At 41.5% G+C, this 18900-nt stretch overlaps 1 protein-coding gene and 1 non-coding gene across 2 annotated transcripts in view; one reads left to right on the forward strand and one right to left on the reverse strand.

The window, feature by feature from the left end:
• The window catches only part of MYOF (myoferlin), a 173944-nt gene that overhangs the window by 65607 nt on the left and 89437 nt on the right, over nt 1–18900 (reverse strand). The window contains exons 18-21 of the mRNA XM_065922927.1: nt 18259–18383; nt 15396–15512; nt 2547–2724; nt 1269–1393 (exon numbers count right to left, since the gene is read on the reverse strand). Of these exons, the coding sequence (XP_065778999.1) occupies nt 1269–1393; nt 2547–2724; nt 15396–15512; nt 18259–18383 (545 nt within the window). The remainder of the gene's footprint in view (nt 1–1268; nt 1394–2546; nt 2725–15395; nt 15513–18258; nt 18384–18900) is intronic.
• On the forward strand, nt 12848–12920 carry TRNAE-UUC (transfer RNA glutamic acid (anticodon UUC)). Its single transcript has one exon. It is a non-coding gene; the product is annotated as a tRNA-Glu (tRNA).

Genomic DNA, 18900 nt, shown 5'->3' on the forward strand with positions numbered 1-18900 from the left:
AAAGTCTGATCATGGAAATCCACTGTCCTGTCCATATTATTATGGAATTAGGACAGTGAAGAGAGCTGATGAAAAGACTGAAGATGAAAAAAGCTGGAAATACCCAAAACATAATTAGAATAGAGGTGTGACCAATTCCCACCAAGTTCCTTGAGATGGAAACTTGGAAATTAACACCACAACCACACTGTGTATCAATTGTAACTTTGTTAAGTGGACAATTATGCCTAAGTTAAATGTACAGTTCTCTACAATATTGTCTTTGAAGCATAAAACAACATTTTCAGATTTTGCCAAGGAGTCTTAGCTCAAGTATATTCCAGGACCCCTCCACATCACGGTACAATGCTGACAGAGGTTGGAACATCTTAGAAAAATTAATATTCATATAATTTTGGAAATCAAAACATTAATACCAGATGGATTTTATCAGTACCTGACAGAAATAATTTAGTATCTTTGACTTTATTAGAAATATCCCAACCATGTTTTCCTCCTCTCATTAACATCAACCAGATGGATAACCACAGATGTCACATCTATGCAACTTCCCACCAGAGGGAACTCTCCCACCTCCAACAAGAAAGTCCTCTGAACCCACTTGTTCCACAGTAGAGATTTTTACTGCTTTGACAGCAAAGCTCTAAGGGTTGAGACTGAGATATTTCTACTGGAATGAACCATTCTCCACACCACATTCCACATACAAATTATGGAAGAAAGTGTAAGTTGTCCTTCTACTTCAACATCCATCCTCTCTTTTCCACACTAAGTGAACTTGCACCTGGGCATATACCTGCACAGGCCTGAGACTGCATTTCCCAACTCTCTTGCAGTAAGATGTGGTTGTATGACTGGATTCTGGCCAGTGGGAAATGAGCAGAAATCAAGTGTGTGACTTCTGGGTCTTTCCCTTGAAGGGGAGAGCCTGTGTCATCTTCTTCCCTTCTTTTCCCCTTCCTTCAGACTGAAGGGGCGGTGTAGTGGTGAGCTGCTTCTCCCTTGCAAACAATGACAATGCCATAGCAATATCAGAGCAGCAAGGTGGAGGGGGCAAGAGCCTGGGTCCCCCAGTACCACTGAACTTCCATGCCAGCCTTGGATTACCTACCTCAACTGTTACTAAGGAAATAGTGCTCATCTTGCTTACCATTATATTCTGAGGTCTTGTGGTAACTCAGATACCACCTCAGTAGCCCAACTGCATTCTAACTAATACATAATTCACCCTGTTTGGTGAAAAGGAAATGTAGAAAAGATAAACTCACCAGCCTTTCTGCCATGACTAGGAGCGTGTTCACAGCATCCAGGCGATGACTAATATCCTCCCAGTAGGAAGTCAGTGTAACAACTGGCTTCGTGTGGGCCCAAGGCAAGTAGTAATAGTAGTTTCCTGGTGTAGAATATTGAGGGTCAATGAACACTGGACACTTAACACATCTATTGAAGAGATGTACAAACTGGACTGCTTGGTTAATCATAGGCCTGGAAGATGTAGTTTGGAGTAGTCTGATTCTTTCATTTTATTTAATTGAGCGACTGGGGGATAAATAAAAAGTTCGTATTCATGTAGCCTGCTTTGAAAAATCTCTCTAAAAGGCCCTGGTAAACCTAGCACAATGATCTCAGGATCTTTTCATGATTTGGGACCATGCATCTGAGCATCACTGATAATTACATAACGGTAGCAGAAAACAGAGCATAAGAGATTAGATTATATGTGTTTGTCCCTGAAAACAGTTTTCCTAAGCAAATATTTTTTTGGAATGGGAGAAGAAAAAAGAATTTTCTGTTTTTTGAAAAACTTAAGTTGGATACATGGAATTTGGTATTGCTCAGAGCCTTATAAAGATTAGCCCACATTTTATAGCTTAACACTACTTGCATAAAAATTAGCTAAAAACTGTGGTAACGCTGTTGAGACACTGGATCAGGATTTCTCGCTCCCTTCTCTGTGCTCTCCAACCATTTGTCCACATCTTTATTAGGGCATTCTCATACTCTGACTTCTATTGTGATTTATTTTATACTCTAGAATGTAAGTTCTATAAAAGCAGGGACTATTTTCCATCCGTCTTTGTTTGAATATAGCTTTCTAATCCCCATGGCAACTCTAGAGAAGATGAGGGATAGAATGAAGTGATGTGCTAAGGTCATAGTGCTGGGGAGAAAGAGAGTGATGATCAGAAGTTGATTTTCCATCCACTTCAACTGCTCAAACTAAAAGCAATTTGGGGCCGGGCAGGGCAGAGGTGGGCAGGGGCAGGAGCTGTTTTAGGGGAGGCTCAGTGTTCAGCTAGCTGCCATCTTATGACTTTACAAAACAGAGCCAGTGTCAAAATTGGGCATGAGGAGAAGCCTTGAGATTCAGCCCCTGGAAAAGGGTCTGCATCTAAACTCAAGCCACCTCTCTTCCCCATTCTACCTTTCCACTGCGAATATGCTGGGAATAACACCTGCCAGAGAGAGAATGCACTGCGTGTTTCTCATCCTGTGGTGCGCCCACTGTAAACATGTGCAGGAGAGACAGCCAGCGTCAGTCTTACCATCAAATACAGCACGGCTATACTGAGTGGTTGACGCCAAAGGCTTGCAAGTCGTGTCAAACTTGTTGCCGTAGTTCCCGATGCTGACTTCAAACTGAATGGCCTCGCCAATGTCTTGCAACATGGTGGCTGAATGGAACACAGCAGACAGGCTGTACTTCCGCCTTCGCTGATATTTCTGCAAAGCACCAGCAGACACAAGGCTCAGAGAAACTCCTTTTGCTCTTACTTACACGTGGAACTCTAGCAGATATGATTCTAACCCTGATAATTAGTGCTGAGTTAAATGCCAGGGGATAGTGGCTCAATGGTAAAGAATCCATCTGCCAATGCAAGAGACTTGGGTTCAGTCCCTGAGTTGGGAAGATCCTTTGGAGGAAGGCATGGCAGCCCACTTCAGTATTCCTCTCTGGAGTATTATTCCTGTCTGGAGTATCCCATAGATAGAGGAGCCTGGGAGGTTATAGTCCATGGGGTTGCAAAAGAGTCAGACAGGACTGAGTGACTAAGCATAAGTAACAAATGACAGGGGAGAATGTTCTTGGATGTAGCAGTTCCCCTCCTACTCACACAGTGGGCAAAGATAGAAATACAAGGATGTTCTCTGAGAGTTGATTGAAATAGAGAAAAAAAAAAAAGAAAACAATACAAATGTTTAACAACAGGCCACTGGTTAAGCAAATTATATTACATCCATGAAAGAAAGTGAACGCTGCTCAGTCATGTCTGACTCTTTGCGACCCCATGGACTATACAGTTCATGGAATTCTCCAGGCAAGAATACTGGAATGGGTAGCCTTTTCCTTCTCCAGAGGATCTTCCCAACCCAGGGACGGAAGCCAGGTCTCCTGCATTGCCGGTAGATTCTTTACCAGCTGAGCCATGAGGGAAGCCCACGAATACTAGACTGGGTAGCCTATCCCTTCTCCAGCAGATCTTCCCGACCCAGGAACTGAACCAGGGTCTCATGCATTGCAGGTGGCTTTTTTACAAACTGAGCTATCAACATCCATACAATGGAGCAAAAGTCCATAAAAAGACTTAGGTAGATACATATGCGCAAACATGGGGGAAAAGGTGTATTTTTAAGTGAACCCAATAAATATATATTTTAATAGCATCATATACAAAGAATATGCAAATAAATAATAGCAATCAAGTTGTTAACAGTAGTTATGTTGGGGAAGGTAGAGAGATTATGGCTAACATTACTATCTAACTTACACATTTCTAATAATTTGATTTGTTAGGAATTCTGTAGTCATAAATGATAAGATTTTTACTGTCAGTCTCTTTAGCAAGTGGTATTGGGAAAGCTGGACAGTCACATGCTGGAAAGCATGCACATCAATGAAGTTAGAATACACCTTCACACCATAAACTGAAAACGGCCTAAAGGTTTATATGTATAAGACATGACATCATAAAACTCCTAGAAGAGAACATATGCAAAACATCCTCTGACATAAATCCCAGCAATGTTTTCTTCAAGTCAGTCTCCCAAGACAATAGAAATAAAAGCAAAAGTAAACAAATGAAACCTAACCAAACTTATGAACTTTTGCACTGCTAAGGAAGCCGGATCCTATGGCAGTTCTAATTTTTGGAGGAAGCACCATGCTATTTTCCATAGTAATTGTGCCAATTTACACTTCTACCAACATTACATGAGGTTTCCCTTTTCTCTGCATCCTTGCCAACATTTGTTATTTATTTGTTGCTTGTTTTATTACTGGCTTAGTGTATGTGTGTGTGAGGGAGTTGAACATAGAGCCATCAATGACCACATGGAGTATCTATCAGCCTAGCAGAAATGACCATGAGCCCTTCAGGCCTTTTTTCATTAGGGCACATACAGTCTCTTGAATCCCCATCCTGCCCTAAATCCTTGCTCAGATAGCATCTCTCCTTCTTTATGGATCATATTACCACTGATCTTCAGACACTTTTTTTTTTTTTTCAGTCAAAGAGAGACATGAAATGATTTAAGTTGCTGTGCTTCATTATGTCTGAGCTTTCTGCATTTAATTTTGTCTACATCTAGAGTCTGTTCTGGGTCCTTACTGGAACTCAGTCTCTATATACTTGCTCAGCTTGGAGATGAGAACATGTGTTTACTATAGAGTAACCACATTGGCTATGTGCTCCACTGGCAAATCTGTGGGACCTATAAATGATAATATTCAAACTGCTTGACAAATTTCTCAACATAGCAAGCTTTGTTTAAAAACCTCAAAAGAAGGAACTCCCAGTTCTGTAGTCCTTTGAGTTTTGGAGGTCACATAGCTATCTTACTTTGACAAATGGTGACTTTTTTGTTGCGCTTTTTCCCCTATTAGTTACTTCTCTACCAATTTGTGTACCACCATCTTAAGTAGCAAAATAGTGACAACTTTCACTTCTTAAAAACTAGTAAAAATTATTTCATGCCTGAAGGATATTTATTAACTGATTTTTCTTCCCTTGTTATTCATCCACACCATGCATGACCTTAATTCTGTAAAATGAATCACCATCATGGGTGGGTCTTCTGCCTCATATGATGCAGGCATGCAGAAATTCATTTGCAGAAGTACTTAACCAACTATTTTTAAAGCTTTAAAAAAACATTATGGTAAAACACACATAATGTAATTCAATATCTTAACTATTTTTAAGTGCACAGTTCAATGGCATTGAGTATATTCACATTGTTGTGCTACCATTACCACCATCCATTTACAAGAACTTTTTCATCTTACAAAACAAACTCTGTATCCTTTCAACATTAATTTCCCATTTCTACCTACTTTCTGTCTCTGTGAGCTTAACAACTCTGGAGTACTTCACGTTAAGTGGAATCAAACAGTATTTGTCCTTTCTTGACTGGTTTATTTCACTTAGCATAATGCCCTCAAGGTTTAGCTGTGGTGTAGCATGTATCAGAATTTCCTTCCTTTTTAAGGCTGAATAATACTTCATTGTACTCTTGAATGATAAGTTGAGACATATTAAAAAACTTAAGTGTTTAAGTGAGCAAACATCCATTGGAATTGGCAACAAAAACCGGAATTGCTTATTGGTACTCCAGGACAGGATTGAGGGAAAAACCTTTTACAGCACAAAGGCAGAAGGAAGACAAGGAGATTATTTGATTGGAGATAGTTTAAGGGGTTGCATTATTTGGGAAAGCCCACTTGGATATTTCTCGTTTGTTGTCCTTTGATTTCTTAATCTCGAGATATTGCCAAGCCTCAGTTTTGGTTTGCTTAATGTAGGTTGCCAAGACATCAGAGCCACCTCTGTCTAATGGCCTCCTTGTTTGGTGGTGGTTTAGTCGCTAAGTCGTGTCCAACTCTTGAGACCCCCTGGACTATAGCCTGCCAGGCTCCTCTGTCCATGGGACTCTCCAGGCAAGGATACTGGAGTGGGTTGCTGTTTCCTTCTCCAGGGGATCTTCCTGACCCATGAATTGAACCTGGATCTCTTACATTGCAGGAAGATTCTTTATGGACTGAATTATAAGGGAAGCCCTAGCCTCCTTGTTTAATTAATAGTGTGTATATACCACATTTTGTTCATCCATTCATAAATTTATGAATTCATAGATGCTTCCACCTTTTGGCTACTGTGAATAGTGCAGCTATCCATTTGCTATACAAATATCCACTTGAGCTCCTGCTTTTGATTCTTTTGAGTATATACCCAGCAGTGAATTACTGGATCATATGGACTTCCCTGGCAGTTCAGCTGGTAAAGCATCCACCTGAAATGCAGGAGACCCTGGTTCAATTCCTGGCTCAGGAATATCCCCTGGAGAAGGGAGAGGCTACCCACTCCAGTATTCCTGGGCTCCCCTAGTGGTTCAGCTGGTAAAGAATATGCCTGCAATGTGGGAGACCTGGGTTTGATCCCTGAATCGGAAAGATCCCCTGGAGGAGGGTATGGCAACCGACTCCAGTATCCTTGCCTGGAGAATCTCCATGGACAGAGGAGCCTGGTGGGCTACAGTCCATGTGGTCACAGAGTTGGACATGACTGAGCGACTTCAGCACAGCACAGCAGATGGTAATTCTATTTTACACTTCTGGAGTACCATTTTAAAAACATCTGACAGTGACTGCAGTTTGCTGTCTTAAAGAAACTTGGGTAGACTGATCAAGATGGCAGAGTAGAAGGCCATGATGCTCACCTCCCACAGATATATCAAAAATGCATCTACATGTAGAACAATTCCAACAGAGTATCTACTGAATGCTGGCAGAAGATCTCAGACCTCTGAAAGGGCAAGAAAATCCCCACGTAACCAGGTAGGACAAAGGAAAAAAGGGGAAAATAGAAGAAAGAAAGAAAGGAATCAAGAGGGGAATGTGCCAACAATAGGAGAAAGTCTCTTCAGCAAGTGCTGGTGCTGGGAAAGCTGAACAGCTGCATGTAAATTGATAAAGCTGGAGCACACCCTCTCATCATACACAAAAATAAACTTAAAATGGCTTAAAGATTTAAACGTAAGACATAACACTATAAAACTAGAAGAGATCACAGGCAAAACATTCTCTGACATAATCATACCAGTGTTTTCTTATCAATGCCTTCAGTCTCCCAAGGCAACAAAAATATACAAATAGGACCTAGTGAAACTTAAAAGCTTTTGCACAGCAAAAGAAACCATAAAAACAGAAAAACAAAAAGATAAGCTATAGAATGGGAGAAAATATCTGCATTTGATGCAATCAATAAGAGCTTGATTTCCAAAATATACAGATGTGTCATACAACATGACTACAATAAACAACCCAATAGAAAAATGGGCAGAAGACCTAGACATTTCTCCAAAGAAAAAATAAAAATGGAAGAAAAAAAAGAAATACAACCGGTCAATGAGAACATGAAAAGATGCTCACCATCACTAATTAGCAGAGAAATGCAAATCAAAACTGCCATGAGGTACCACCTCACACTGGTCAGAGTGGCCATCAATAAAAACTCTACAAATAACAAATGCTGGAAAGGATGTGAAGAAACAGACCCCCTTCCATTGCTTGTGGGAATCTAAGTTGGTACAGCCACTATGGAAAACAGTATGGAGGATCCTTATAAAATTAGAGTTACTACATGAATCCGCAATCCCACTCTTAGGCATATATCTAGAAAAAACCCAAATTCAAAAAGACATATGCACCCCTATGTTCATAGTAGCACTATTCAAGACATGGAAATAGTCAAGACATGGAAACAACCTAAATTCCCATCAACAGAAGAATGGATAAGGTAAATGTGGTACACATGCACAATGGAATACTACGCAGCCACGAAAAGGAATGAAATTGGGTCATTTGGGATGGACCTACAGACTGTCATAGAGTGAAGTAAGTCAGAAAGAGAAAAACAAATACTATATAATGTCACTTATATGTGGAATGTAAAATATGACACAAATGAACCTATCTACAAAACATAAACAGACTCATGGACATAGAGAATACACTTGTGGTTACCAAGTGAGAGAGGGTTCGGGGAGGAATGGGGTGGAAGGGGGAGGTTAGCAGATGTAAGCTATTACACATGGACTGGATCAACAGCGTAAATATATGTCCTACTGTATAGCACAGAGAATTACATTCAGTATCCTATGATAAACCATAATGGAAAATAATATTTTTAAAAAGAATATATATATGTATAAATGAATCAGTTTGCTGTACATAGGTAATTAGACAATATTATAAATCAACTATACTTCAAAAAGACAAAACAAAAAACCCTTGGGACATTCCACTATTACAAAACCTCAAAAAAAAAAAAAAAAAAACAAAACCTCCATTTTGGTTAAAGAAATTTTTGACATGGTATAACTGAAACATCCCAAACTATTTCATTAGAAACCCCTCTGAATCTCAAATTTTTCTGAAAGCTTTTCTAAATCATTGGTTTGCAACCTTAGCTACATATTGAAAGACACCTGAAGAGCTTTAAAATATACTTATAGCTGGGCCCCATCTTCTGGAGCTTATGCTTTAAAAACGTCTCTACCTTAGTCCACTTTCACTTTGGTAGAGAGGGGATTGGAAGACTTTTGTCACTTGTCAGGAGTTTCCTTAATAACCATAACTAAGTCCCCTGAACAATCTATGGTTCTAAAGTGCTGTGGAAATTCTAGGTTTGGTTTAAATTGCATGAAAATGAAAAGTAGGAAGTTACTTGTATTAGTCAGACCTTATATATATACAGCATGACTTGTTCTTTGTAAACCATCTAGGATCCTATCAGAGAAGGGAAGGAACAAAAATATGAAGCATAATTTGGGGCCTAGGTCTGGGCCCAGAAAGAATGATCAGTATTTAAGCTGGAGCCATCTGTTACTGCTCTAGCTTAAACAGATGGGGAAAAAATGTAAACAGTGACAGAATTTATTTTCTTAGGCTCCAAAACCATTGTGTACAGTGACTGCAGCCATAAAATAAAAAAGACACTTGCACCTTGGAAGAAAAGCTATGACAAACCCAAACAGCATATTAAAAAGCAGAGACATCACTTTGCCAACAAAAGTCCATATAGTCAAAGCTATGGTTTTTCCAGTAGTCATGAATGGATGTGAAATTTGGACCATAAAGAAGGCTGAGCACTGAAGAATTGATGCTTTCAAATTTTGGTGTTGGAGAAGACTCTTGAGAGTCCCTTGGACTGTAAGGAGATCAAACCAGTCAACTCAACCCTAAAGGAAATCAATCCTAAATATTCACTGGAAGGACTGATGCTGAAGCTCCAATATTTTGGCCACCTGATGCAAAAATCTGACTCATTGGAAAAGACCCTAATACCTAAGAAAGACTGAGGGCATGAGGAGAAGGGGATGACGGAGGAGGAGATAGTTGGATGGCATCATTGACTCAATGAACATGAGTTTGTGCAAACTCCAGGAGATAGTGAAGGACAGGGAAGCCTGTTGTGCTGCAGTCCATGGGGTCACGAAGAGTCAGATATAACTGAACAACAACAACTCATTACTGTAGAGAAGAGAGAAGTTATGTGCGGAGGTGTTGCAAAGAGGTGGGGACACCAACTCTGGTTCAGCTGGCTCTTCCCTACACATTCTCATGGCCAGGATTCCATTAGCTCTCTCCGAATTTTCCTGTGCAGAACTCACAGTCACCTATAGAACCCTGATTAGGATCCTCACCCTGGAGGGTCTGAGCTCTAAGATAATAACTGGGGTTTCTGGCCATCACAACTCCTAACAGAGCAGGTTCTCACTGTGAGCAAGATTCCTGGGCCACTGTGCAAGTCAGACCCCATGAGGGGTGCCCAGACCATCTGCTCACCTGCCCGGAGCCCTGGGGTCCTGGAGAATAGTGAGGCTGAGAATTCTCTCCCTCCCCCAGTCCTTTCCCACCTCCCCTGTGCTCTTAGAGCACAAAGAGGTGTAAAAAGGAACCAGGAACAGTTTAGACCAGTTTGTAGCCTCAGCTTCTGTTCCCTGTCCTTAGTAGCCTTGGGGAAAAACCTCCTATAACAGGGCAAGTTGAAGAACATATATTATAGTCTATTGAATATCTACTGATGGGTGTTTAACTTTGCAGGGCCTTTGGGCTTTCTGATTATCAATGACCAGTGCGAGTTGTAGATGTAAGTGGTATAAAGTTGTTGTGGTTCAGTCACTCAGTCCTGTCTGACTATTCGTGACCCCATGAACTGCAGCACGCCAGGCTTTCCTGTCCTTCACTATCTCCTAGAGTTTGCGCAAACTCATGTTCACTGAGTTGGTGAGGCTATCCAACCATCTGATCCTCTGTTGTCCCCTTCTCCTCTTGTCCTCAATCTTTCCCAGCATCTTTTCCAAGGGACTCAAGGGACTCTCAAGAAGTATAAGGTACAGTTTCAGAAGTAAATTTGGGGAAGGGGATGATTTTGTCAAGTAGAATACATGATAAAAGGGAGAAAGTTAACAGGCTCTTAAAAGTGGCTGTGGGCCCAGGAGGCATGGGACATTAAAGGACAAAGACAAGGAGTCTGTGCCAAAGAAAACTGCCAGCTTGCCACCTTTGATCTATAGGAGCTAATGGATGAATCTCAATGTACTTACTCAAGCAATACTTGTTGACACTTAACATGAGCCAGACCTATGGGAGAGCTAAGGCTGAGGATGCAACAGCTGATCTTTCACCTGCCTGATTGCTTAGGAAAGCACCCAGGCGACATCCTCCTACATATCTTTGTAGAGTCTCTTGACCAAGCCCATCTGGAGCACCATAACAGCTTCTGCTCTAGAAAGTTGGGAAAGTGGGGTTTTTGGCAACTGAACAGGAAAAACTCACTCTTCCTCCTGTGTGTCTCCTTTGCTCTCACACTACAATCACACAGTTAATACTTCTGATGGCAGATGTGCATGCTCTGCACTACATCACTTCAGTCATGTCTGACTCTTTGCAATCGTATGTACTGTAGCCCACCAGGCTGCTCTGTCCATGGGATTCTCCAAGCAAGAATACAGGAGTGGGTTGCCATTCCCTCCTCCAGGGGATCTTCCTGACCCAGGGATCAAACCCACAACTCTTACATCTCCTGTATTGGTAGATGGGTTCTTTATCACTAGAGCCACCTGGGAAGCCCAACTCTAGCTGGGTATCCTAAAGTTTAGCTCAATCCTGACACTCTCCACTTGGAGACAGTATCAGTTCCCACAGGTTAAAAGGCTCAGTCCCACAACACTGCCCCGTCCACTTCCTCTGTGCTTTTGACCTATCAACTACAAATTGGAGGTTCCCATAATCCCCTCTTTGGGTTAGATTAATTTTCTGGAGCAGCTCACAAAACTCAGGAAAACAGTTTACTTACTGTATACGTGCTGTGTGCTTTGTCACTCAGTCATGTCCGACTCTTTGTGACCCCATGGAGTGTAGCCTGCCAGGCTCCTCTGTCCATGGGGATTCTCCAGGCAAGAATACTGGAGTGGGTTGCCATGCCCCCGTCCAGGGGATCTTCCCAACCCAAGGATCAAACCCAGGTCTTCTGCATTACAGGTGGATTTTTTCCCATCTCAGCCACCAGGGAAGCCCACTTACTGTATATGGATTAATATAAAAGGATACGATAAAGGATGCAGAGAAACATCAAGATGGAAGAGATGCACAGGGCAAGGTTTGTGGGAAGGATCTTTCTTTGAACACACCACTCTCCCAGCACTTCTATGAGTTCATCAACCCATTAGTTCCCCAAACCCTGTACTCTGGGGATTTTATGGAGGCTTCATACTGTAGGCATGATCAATGATTAACCCAATTTCTAGCCCCTCTCTGAAGGATGTGGAGGGGGTCAGGCTGAAAGTTTCAAGCTACTAATGATGGCTTGGTGAGTAGTCCCCACTCAGGAGCCCACCAAGTCACCTCATTAGAACAAAAGACTTTATCACCTGGGAAAGCCAAGAGATTTAGGAACTCTATGTCAGGAACCAGAATCAAAGACCAAATATGAGAATAAAAGATGCTCAAAAGTGCTCTTATCACTTAGGAAATCACAAAGGTTTTAGGCATTCTGTGTCAGGAACCAGAGACAAATATATATTATTTCAGGGCTTCCCTGGTAGCTCAGACAGTAAAGAATCTACCTGCAATGCAGGAAGCCCAGGTTTGATCCCTGAGTCAGAAAGTTCCCCTGGAGAAGGAAATGGCAACCCACCCAGTATTCTTTCCTGGAGAATACCATGGACAGAGGAGCCTGGTGGGCTATAATCCATGGGGTCACAAAGAGTTGGACACCATAGAGTGCTGCTGCTGCTAAGTCGCTTCAGTCATGTCCAACTCTGTGCGACCCCATAGACGGCAGCCCACCAGGCTTTCCCGTCCCTGGGATTCTCCAAGCCAAGAACACTGGAGTGGGTTGCCATTTCCTTCTCCAATGCATGAAAGGAAAAGTGAAAGTGAAGTTGCTCAGTCGTGTCCAACTTAGCGACCCCATGGACTCCAGCCCACCAGGCTCCTCCATCCATGGGATTTTCCAGGCAACAGTACTGGAGTGGGGTGCCATTGCCTTCTCCAGCCACTGAGTGACTAACGTTTATTTTACAGGGACCAGTTGCCCTTTTGTTGAAGCCTCTTCAACTCTACCAGAAAGTTTCATTACTTGTAAATGAATCACAGGATCTTTTTAAGTGGGACAAAGGTCATGATTACATTCCAGGCTGACCACTCTCAAGAAAGGGTCCTCCCAGCAACTGCACAGATCTGCTCATCTCACTCTCTGGACTCCTGGTAGCTTAAAGAGAGTGTATCCTTGGAATCTCAGCTCCTCTCCTGCTTTTTAATATTGTTGGGCTTTGGGGGACTTCCCTGGCAGTCCAATGGTTAAGACTCTGCACTTTCACTGCAGGGGACCCAGGTTTAATCCCTGGTCAGGGAACTAAGATCCTGCATTCCTCGAGATATAACCAAAAATAAATAAGTAAATAAAAATCTAAAAAAAGCAAAACCAAAAACTCAGGTGACTGGGCATAAACCAAACTCCCATAATTTGGGAGTTTTAAATATTTGGGGGATTTTGGTTCATATAGTTCATTTTTATTTTTATTATATTTATGTAATATTTTATTTATTTTTATTTATATAAAATATAAATAAATATCAATTTATAAAAATTTATAAAAAATTTTGTGAGCTGTGGAGGGGGTTGGATGGGGTGGTGTGTGTGTTAAGTGTTAGTCCCTTATTATTTATTTAATAATAATTAAATTATTATTTAATTAAACCCAGGTCTCCTGCAATGGAGGCAGATCCTTTACCATCGGAGCCATCAGGGAATGGGTGGTGGAACCCAGCAGAGAGAGGCCTGAGCTAGGGGTGGGGCATCAATGAGCTGGCTGCTCTGAAAAACAATTCAGATTTCTAGAACATGTAAGGACCAACCCACAATTCTTGGAAATAGTTGGAGAAAAGATGGCATAAAATGGCAACCCACTCCAGTACTCTTGCCTGGAAAATCCCATGGACAGAGGAGCCTGGTAGGCTACAGCCCATGGGGGTCGCAAAGAGTCAGACACGACTGAGCGATTTCACTTTCACTTTCACATGTACACACACGTATAAAATGGAGTATTACTCAGGCACAAGAAGGAAGAAAATTCTCTATTTGCCTAACAACATGGATGAACCTTGAGGGCATTATGCTAAGTGAGATAAGTCAGACTGAGAAAGACAAATTCTATGTGATATCACATATATGTAGAATCTAAAAATGCTGAACTCATGGAAGCAGAGAGTAGAATGGTTGTTACTAGGCGCTGGGAGAATTGAGGAGATGTTGGTCAAAGAGTACAGAGTTGCATATAGAAGATGAGTAAGTTCTGGAGATCTAATGCACAGCATTGTAATCACAGTCAGTAATACTACATTATATACTTCAAAGTTGCTAAGAGACTAGATCTTAAATGTTCTCACCACAAAGTATGGTAATTCTATGACATGAGAGAAGTGTTAGCTAACAGTAAGGTCGTATTCATATTGAATGTACAGGCTTCACAGGTGGCACTAAATCCATCAAATCAGCACACTGTACATCTTAAACTTCCATAATGTTATATGTTAGATAATTTTTTTAAAGTTCAAAACCAAAAATGTAGACTACCATGATTTATCAAAAACAAAACAAAATAGCAACAGTAATAATAATGGTATAGAATGTACTAGAAACAATTCAGTGAGTAACAGAGACAGGGTTAATTTAACATTGCACTATCCATCACACATGTTAACAAATCTGTACTGCACATGTCAATTAGTTTACAAGGAAAAATTGACCATTTAATTGTTTCATGATGAGAATGTTCTTCTTTTGTATTTATTGCCTTGAATTAACTACACTACTGAATTTACTAGGAAAAAAATCACATCTGTGGCTCTCTGTCTTATGAATCATGGGTGTTATGCATAAGTGTCTCCATATGGGGAAGGAGCTGATTTATAAAAAGAAAAAGAAATAAGGACTGGGTACTTCCCTAGTGGTGCAGTTGCTAAAACTCTGCACTCCTAATGTATGGGACTTGGTTACACCCTTGGCCAGGGAACTAGATCCCACATATTGCAAATAAAGATCCCACATACCGTAACTAAAAGAGCCCGCATGCTGCAACTAAGACCCAGCACAGCGACTGAAACAAATGAATATTTAAAAAACAAGGACCAACTGTATAGCACAGGGAACTATACTCAATATTTTTATAATAATCTATAGGGGGAAAGAATCTGAAAAAAGAATATATATAACTGAATCCCTGTGCTAGACACCTGAAACTAACACAACATTGTAAATCAAACATACTTCAATAAAAAAAATTTTTTTAAGAAAAAAGGAAAAATAAATAGCTGAAAAGGTGAGCTTGGAAGACTTCCTGTCTTTGAGAAGGATTAGGGGCTCAATACCTACTGTAATGTGGGCATTGATATAAATATGCCCTCACATGCTGGGAAGCCTGAGATATGGCAGTTACTTCTGAAGATGGAAGTGACTTTTAATGGCTGCCATACCATCTGGAATGGCTCTTGTGGCCACGTCCCCATGACACACCCAAGCCCAATTAGCAAACAGGCCATTCTCTTTGGGGGGTGGGTATCACTTCTCTTGCCAGCTTTCAGCAGGGTATTAATGTTTCAAAGATAAAGCAAGTCTCATCACCCCCATAGGCTGTGATAGACAAACCAAGAGGGGATTGAGGGGCCCTTGCTATGACTCCCCTCCCTCCACCTCTGCCACAGCTGACCCTCCAGTCCCTGGACGCCCCCTTCAGACCCGCTGACTCAGGCAGGCCAACACTAGCCCTCCACCACCCACTCTCTACAAAATCCTTTCCATACCACATGCTATACACGCATCAACATTTACCTCAACAACCAGCAGGTCATCATTCGAAATGGACTCAAGCTTTTTATCTGGCGGTGTCTTTTCAAGTAAAGTGCTTAATTCAACCAAGATTCTGCCTCTGTAGGCAACTCCTTCCCCCTGAAAGGCAACAGTGCAGGATTATTTTTCCAGGCATGAACAACAGTCAAAAGCTCTCTCTAGTGGGCTAAACTAGCTACAACTTCAAATTTCTCCTTCCCAAAATGAACCAGTCAGTAACTCTCTCAGCTGATCTTTGTTATCTGAGAGAAGAACCAATGACTTCAGGAAGGACCCCAAAGAGAGCCAGGGTAGTCAGGGCTAAAAGGGATTTTAGCTGTGGCTGGGGTCAGAGGCTTTCAAGCCATGCTTAGATCTGGAAGAGGTTCCCAGGAGCTGAGGTGGGAGTGGAAGGGGCTTGAAATCTCCCTCACTCTACTTCAGGTCTGCATTTGTCTGCATTAACTTGGCTCCTTTCCTCAGAATAGGGAGGCAGCCATGTTGGCAATCAGGGCAAGTCTCAGAGGAGCCAGGAAATAAAAGAGGAAGATGTTCTGGGTGTGGTGGAGTGTGAGGATGAATTGCGGATACTCCTCCCAATATACTCAGCAGTGTTAGCAGCAGAACCCTCTGGAAAGGAAGGGAAGGCTTCCACCTCCACTGCCAGCCCTCCACCCCCACCTTCATTGCCCCAGGGCTTTCTCTCTACCCTAGTTCCCTTCTTGGGCTTTAGGAGCTAACTGAAAGACAGTACTTGGGCTTCTAATGTGGTGGAAAGACCACCTCCCACTTCTGGGCCTCCATGTCTTCATCTAGAAAATTAAGAGGTTGGATCACATCAGGGATAGCAACATCAAGCATGTCACTTTCAATCTTTCAGCAAACTCCTATAACACGGCATTCAACAGAATTCTGAGATAGCACATTTGCCTTTTGGAAAGAGCCAACATTGATTACTGACATCTGCCCTAAGTCTAGGAAGGGAGAATGGCCGTGCTCAGTTCAGTCGGTCAGTCATGTCGGACTCTTTGCAACCCCATGAATGGCAGCACGTCAGGTCTCCCTGTTCATCACCAACTCCCAGAGTTTACTCAAACCCATGCACATTGAGTCGGTGATGCCATCCAAACATCTCATCCTCTGTCGTCCCCTTCTCCTCCTGCCTTCGATCTTTCCCAGCAGCAGGGTCTTTGCAAATGAGTCAGCTCTTCGCATCAGGTGGCCAAAGTACTGGAGTTTCAGCTTCAGCATCAGTCCTCCCAATGAACACCTAGGACTGATCTCCTTTAGGACGGACTGGTTGCATCTCCGTGCAGTCCAAGGGACTCTCAAGAGTCTTCTCCAACACCACAATTCAAAAGCATCAATTCTTCTGCGCTCAACTTTCTTTATAGTCCAACTCTCACATCCATACATGACTACTGGAAAAACCATAACCTTGACTAGATGGACCTTTGTTGACAAAGTAATGTCTCTGCTTTTTAATATGCTGTCTAGGTTGGCCATAACTTTCCTTCCAAAGAGTAAGTATCTTTGAATTTCATGGCTGCAGTCACCATATCAGTGATTTTGGAGCTCAAGAAAATAAAATCTGTCACTGTTTCCATTGTTTCCCTATCTATTTGCCATGAAGTGATAGGACCAGATGTCATGATCTTTGTTTTCTGAATGTTGAGCTATAAGCCAACTTTTTCACTCTCCTCTTTCACTTTCATCAAGAGGCTCTTTAGTTCTTCTTCACTTTCTGCCATAAGGGTGGTGTCATCTGCATATCTGAGGTTATTGATATTTCTTCCTGGCAATCTTGATTCCAGCTTGTGCTTCTTCCAACCCAGCGTTTCTCATGATGTACTCTGCATATAAATTAAATAACCAGGGTGACAATAGACAGCCTTGATGTACTCCTTTTCCTATTTGGAACCAGTCTGTAGTTCCATGTCCAGTTCTAACTGTTGCTTCCTGACCTGCATACAGGTTTCTCAAGAGGCAGGTCAGGTGGTCTGGTATTCCCATCGCTTTAAGAATTTTCCACAGTTTATTGTGATCCACACAGTCGAAGGCTTTGGCATAGTCAATAAAGCAGAAATTGATGTTTTTCTGGAACTCTCTTGCTTTTTCGATGATCCAGCGGATGTTGGCAATTTGATCTCTGGTTCCTCTGCCTTTTCTAAAACCAGCTTGAACATCTGGAACTTCACAGTTCATGTATTGCTGAAGCCTGACTTGGAGAATTTTGAGCATTACTTTACTAGTGTGTGAGATGAGTGCAGTTGTGCAGTAGTTTGAACATTCTTTGGCATTGCCTTTCTTTAGGATTGGAATGAAAACGGACGTTTTCCAGACCTGTGGCCACTGCTGAGTTTTCCAAATTTGCTGACATATTGAGTGCAGCACTTTCACAGCATCATCTTTTAGGATTTGAAATAGCTCAACTGGAATTCCATCACCTCCACTAGCTTTGTTCTTAGTGATGCTTCCTGAGGCCATGATATGCATTTGCAATTGCCATGTGAGATGACCTCAGGATCTTTTCCTACCCTGCATTCTAAGACTTGAGGAACATGAGACTTTCATCCTTCAACACTTAATCAGGGACTTCCCTGGTGGTCCAGTGGTTAAGACACCTTGTTTCTACTGCAGGGGACATGGGTTCAAACCCTAGTCAGGGAACTAAGATCCCACATGCCACGAGGCCAAAAAATAGAAAACAAAAACCAAGACACAACCACAAAAAACACTTTATCTGTCATCTGGTGGGCCTCTGAGGGTAGGGAGGTCTCCTAAATATGAGACTTAATCATAACCATTAGAAAAAGGAATCTGGAGTCAGTGCTCATTAATAACACACCTTAATTGAAGAACTAACCTTTCCAGCATTTAGCTCATCATAGGGATCTGGGAATCCCGTGTACTCTCTGGGGCTTCCATAAAGGTTCAGATAACAAGGTCCAAAAGTTGGAACAAAGCCCACCTCTGTTTCTCCTGTATTTGCTGAGAGATAACATCATCTTTAGTATTTTAGGCTTTTAACACCATTCTGTTGAAATAAATATTAGTTATTAGTTAGCTGGGTGAGACAGTTTTCCTCCATTTTGTGTTAGTTGTATTAGTGCAAATTGTAAACACTTGTGAAACTTGCCACATTTATCTTATTGCTATAAAACACTAAATAAAAAATATTGAGGGGGTAGTTCAGGTAAACATAAAGATGATACTATTCAAATGAAAGAAGTTGATCTTCACATTTTTTGCAAGTTTATAACTGGCAATTGTAGTGAGCATGTCACTGACAACTGGGGTAGAATATATTGTTTCAGGAAGTCATTTAAATGACATTTATCAGATTAATTTTATTTGTTCCTCCAAAATATCATTAGTCTCAAGTAGTTAGTATAAATCTGGCAGATGATTTTAAAAATACAAGACATTTAAAATTTTTATATATAATAGTGAACTGTTTGCCTACAGTTGTGGCCATATGATATTCATAAACAATGTGAAATCTCCA

This window comes from Muntiacus reevesi, chromosome 2, assembly GCF_963930625.1.
Source record: "Muntiacus reevesi chromosome 2, mMunRee1.1, whole genome shotgun sequence".
In the NCBI taxonomy this organism is placed as follows: Eukaryota; Metazoa; Chordata; class Mammalia; order Artiodactyla; family Cervidae; genus Muntiacus; species Muntiacus reevesi.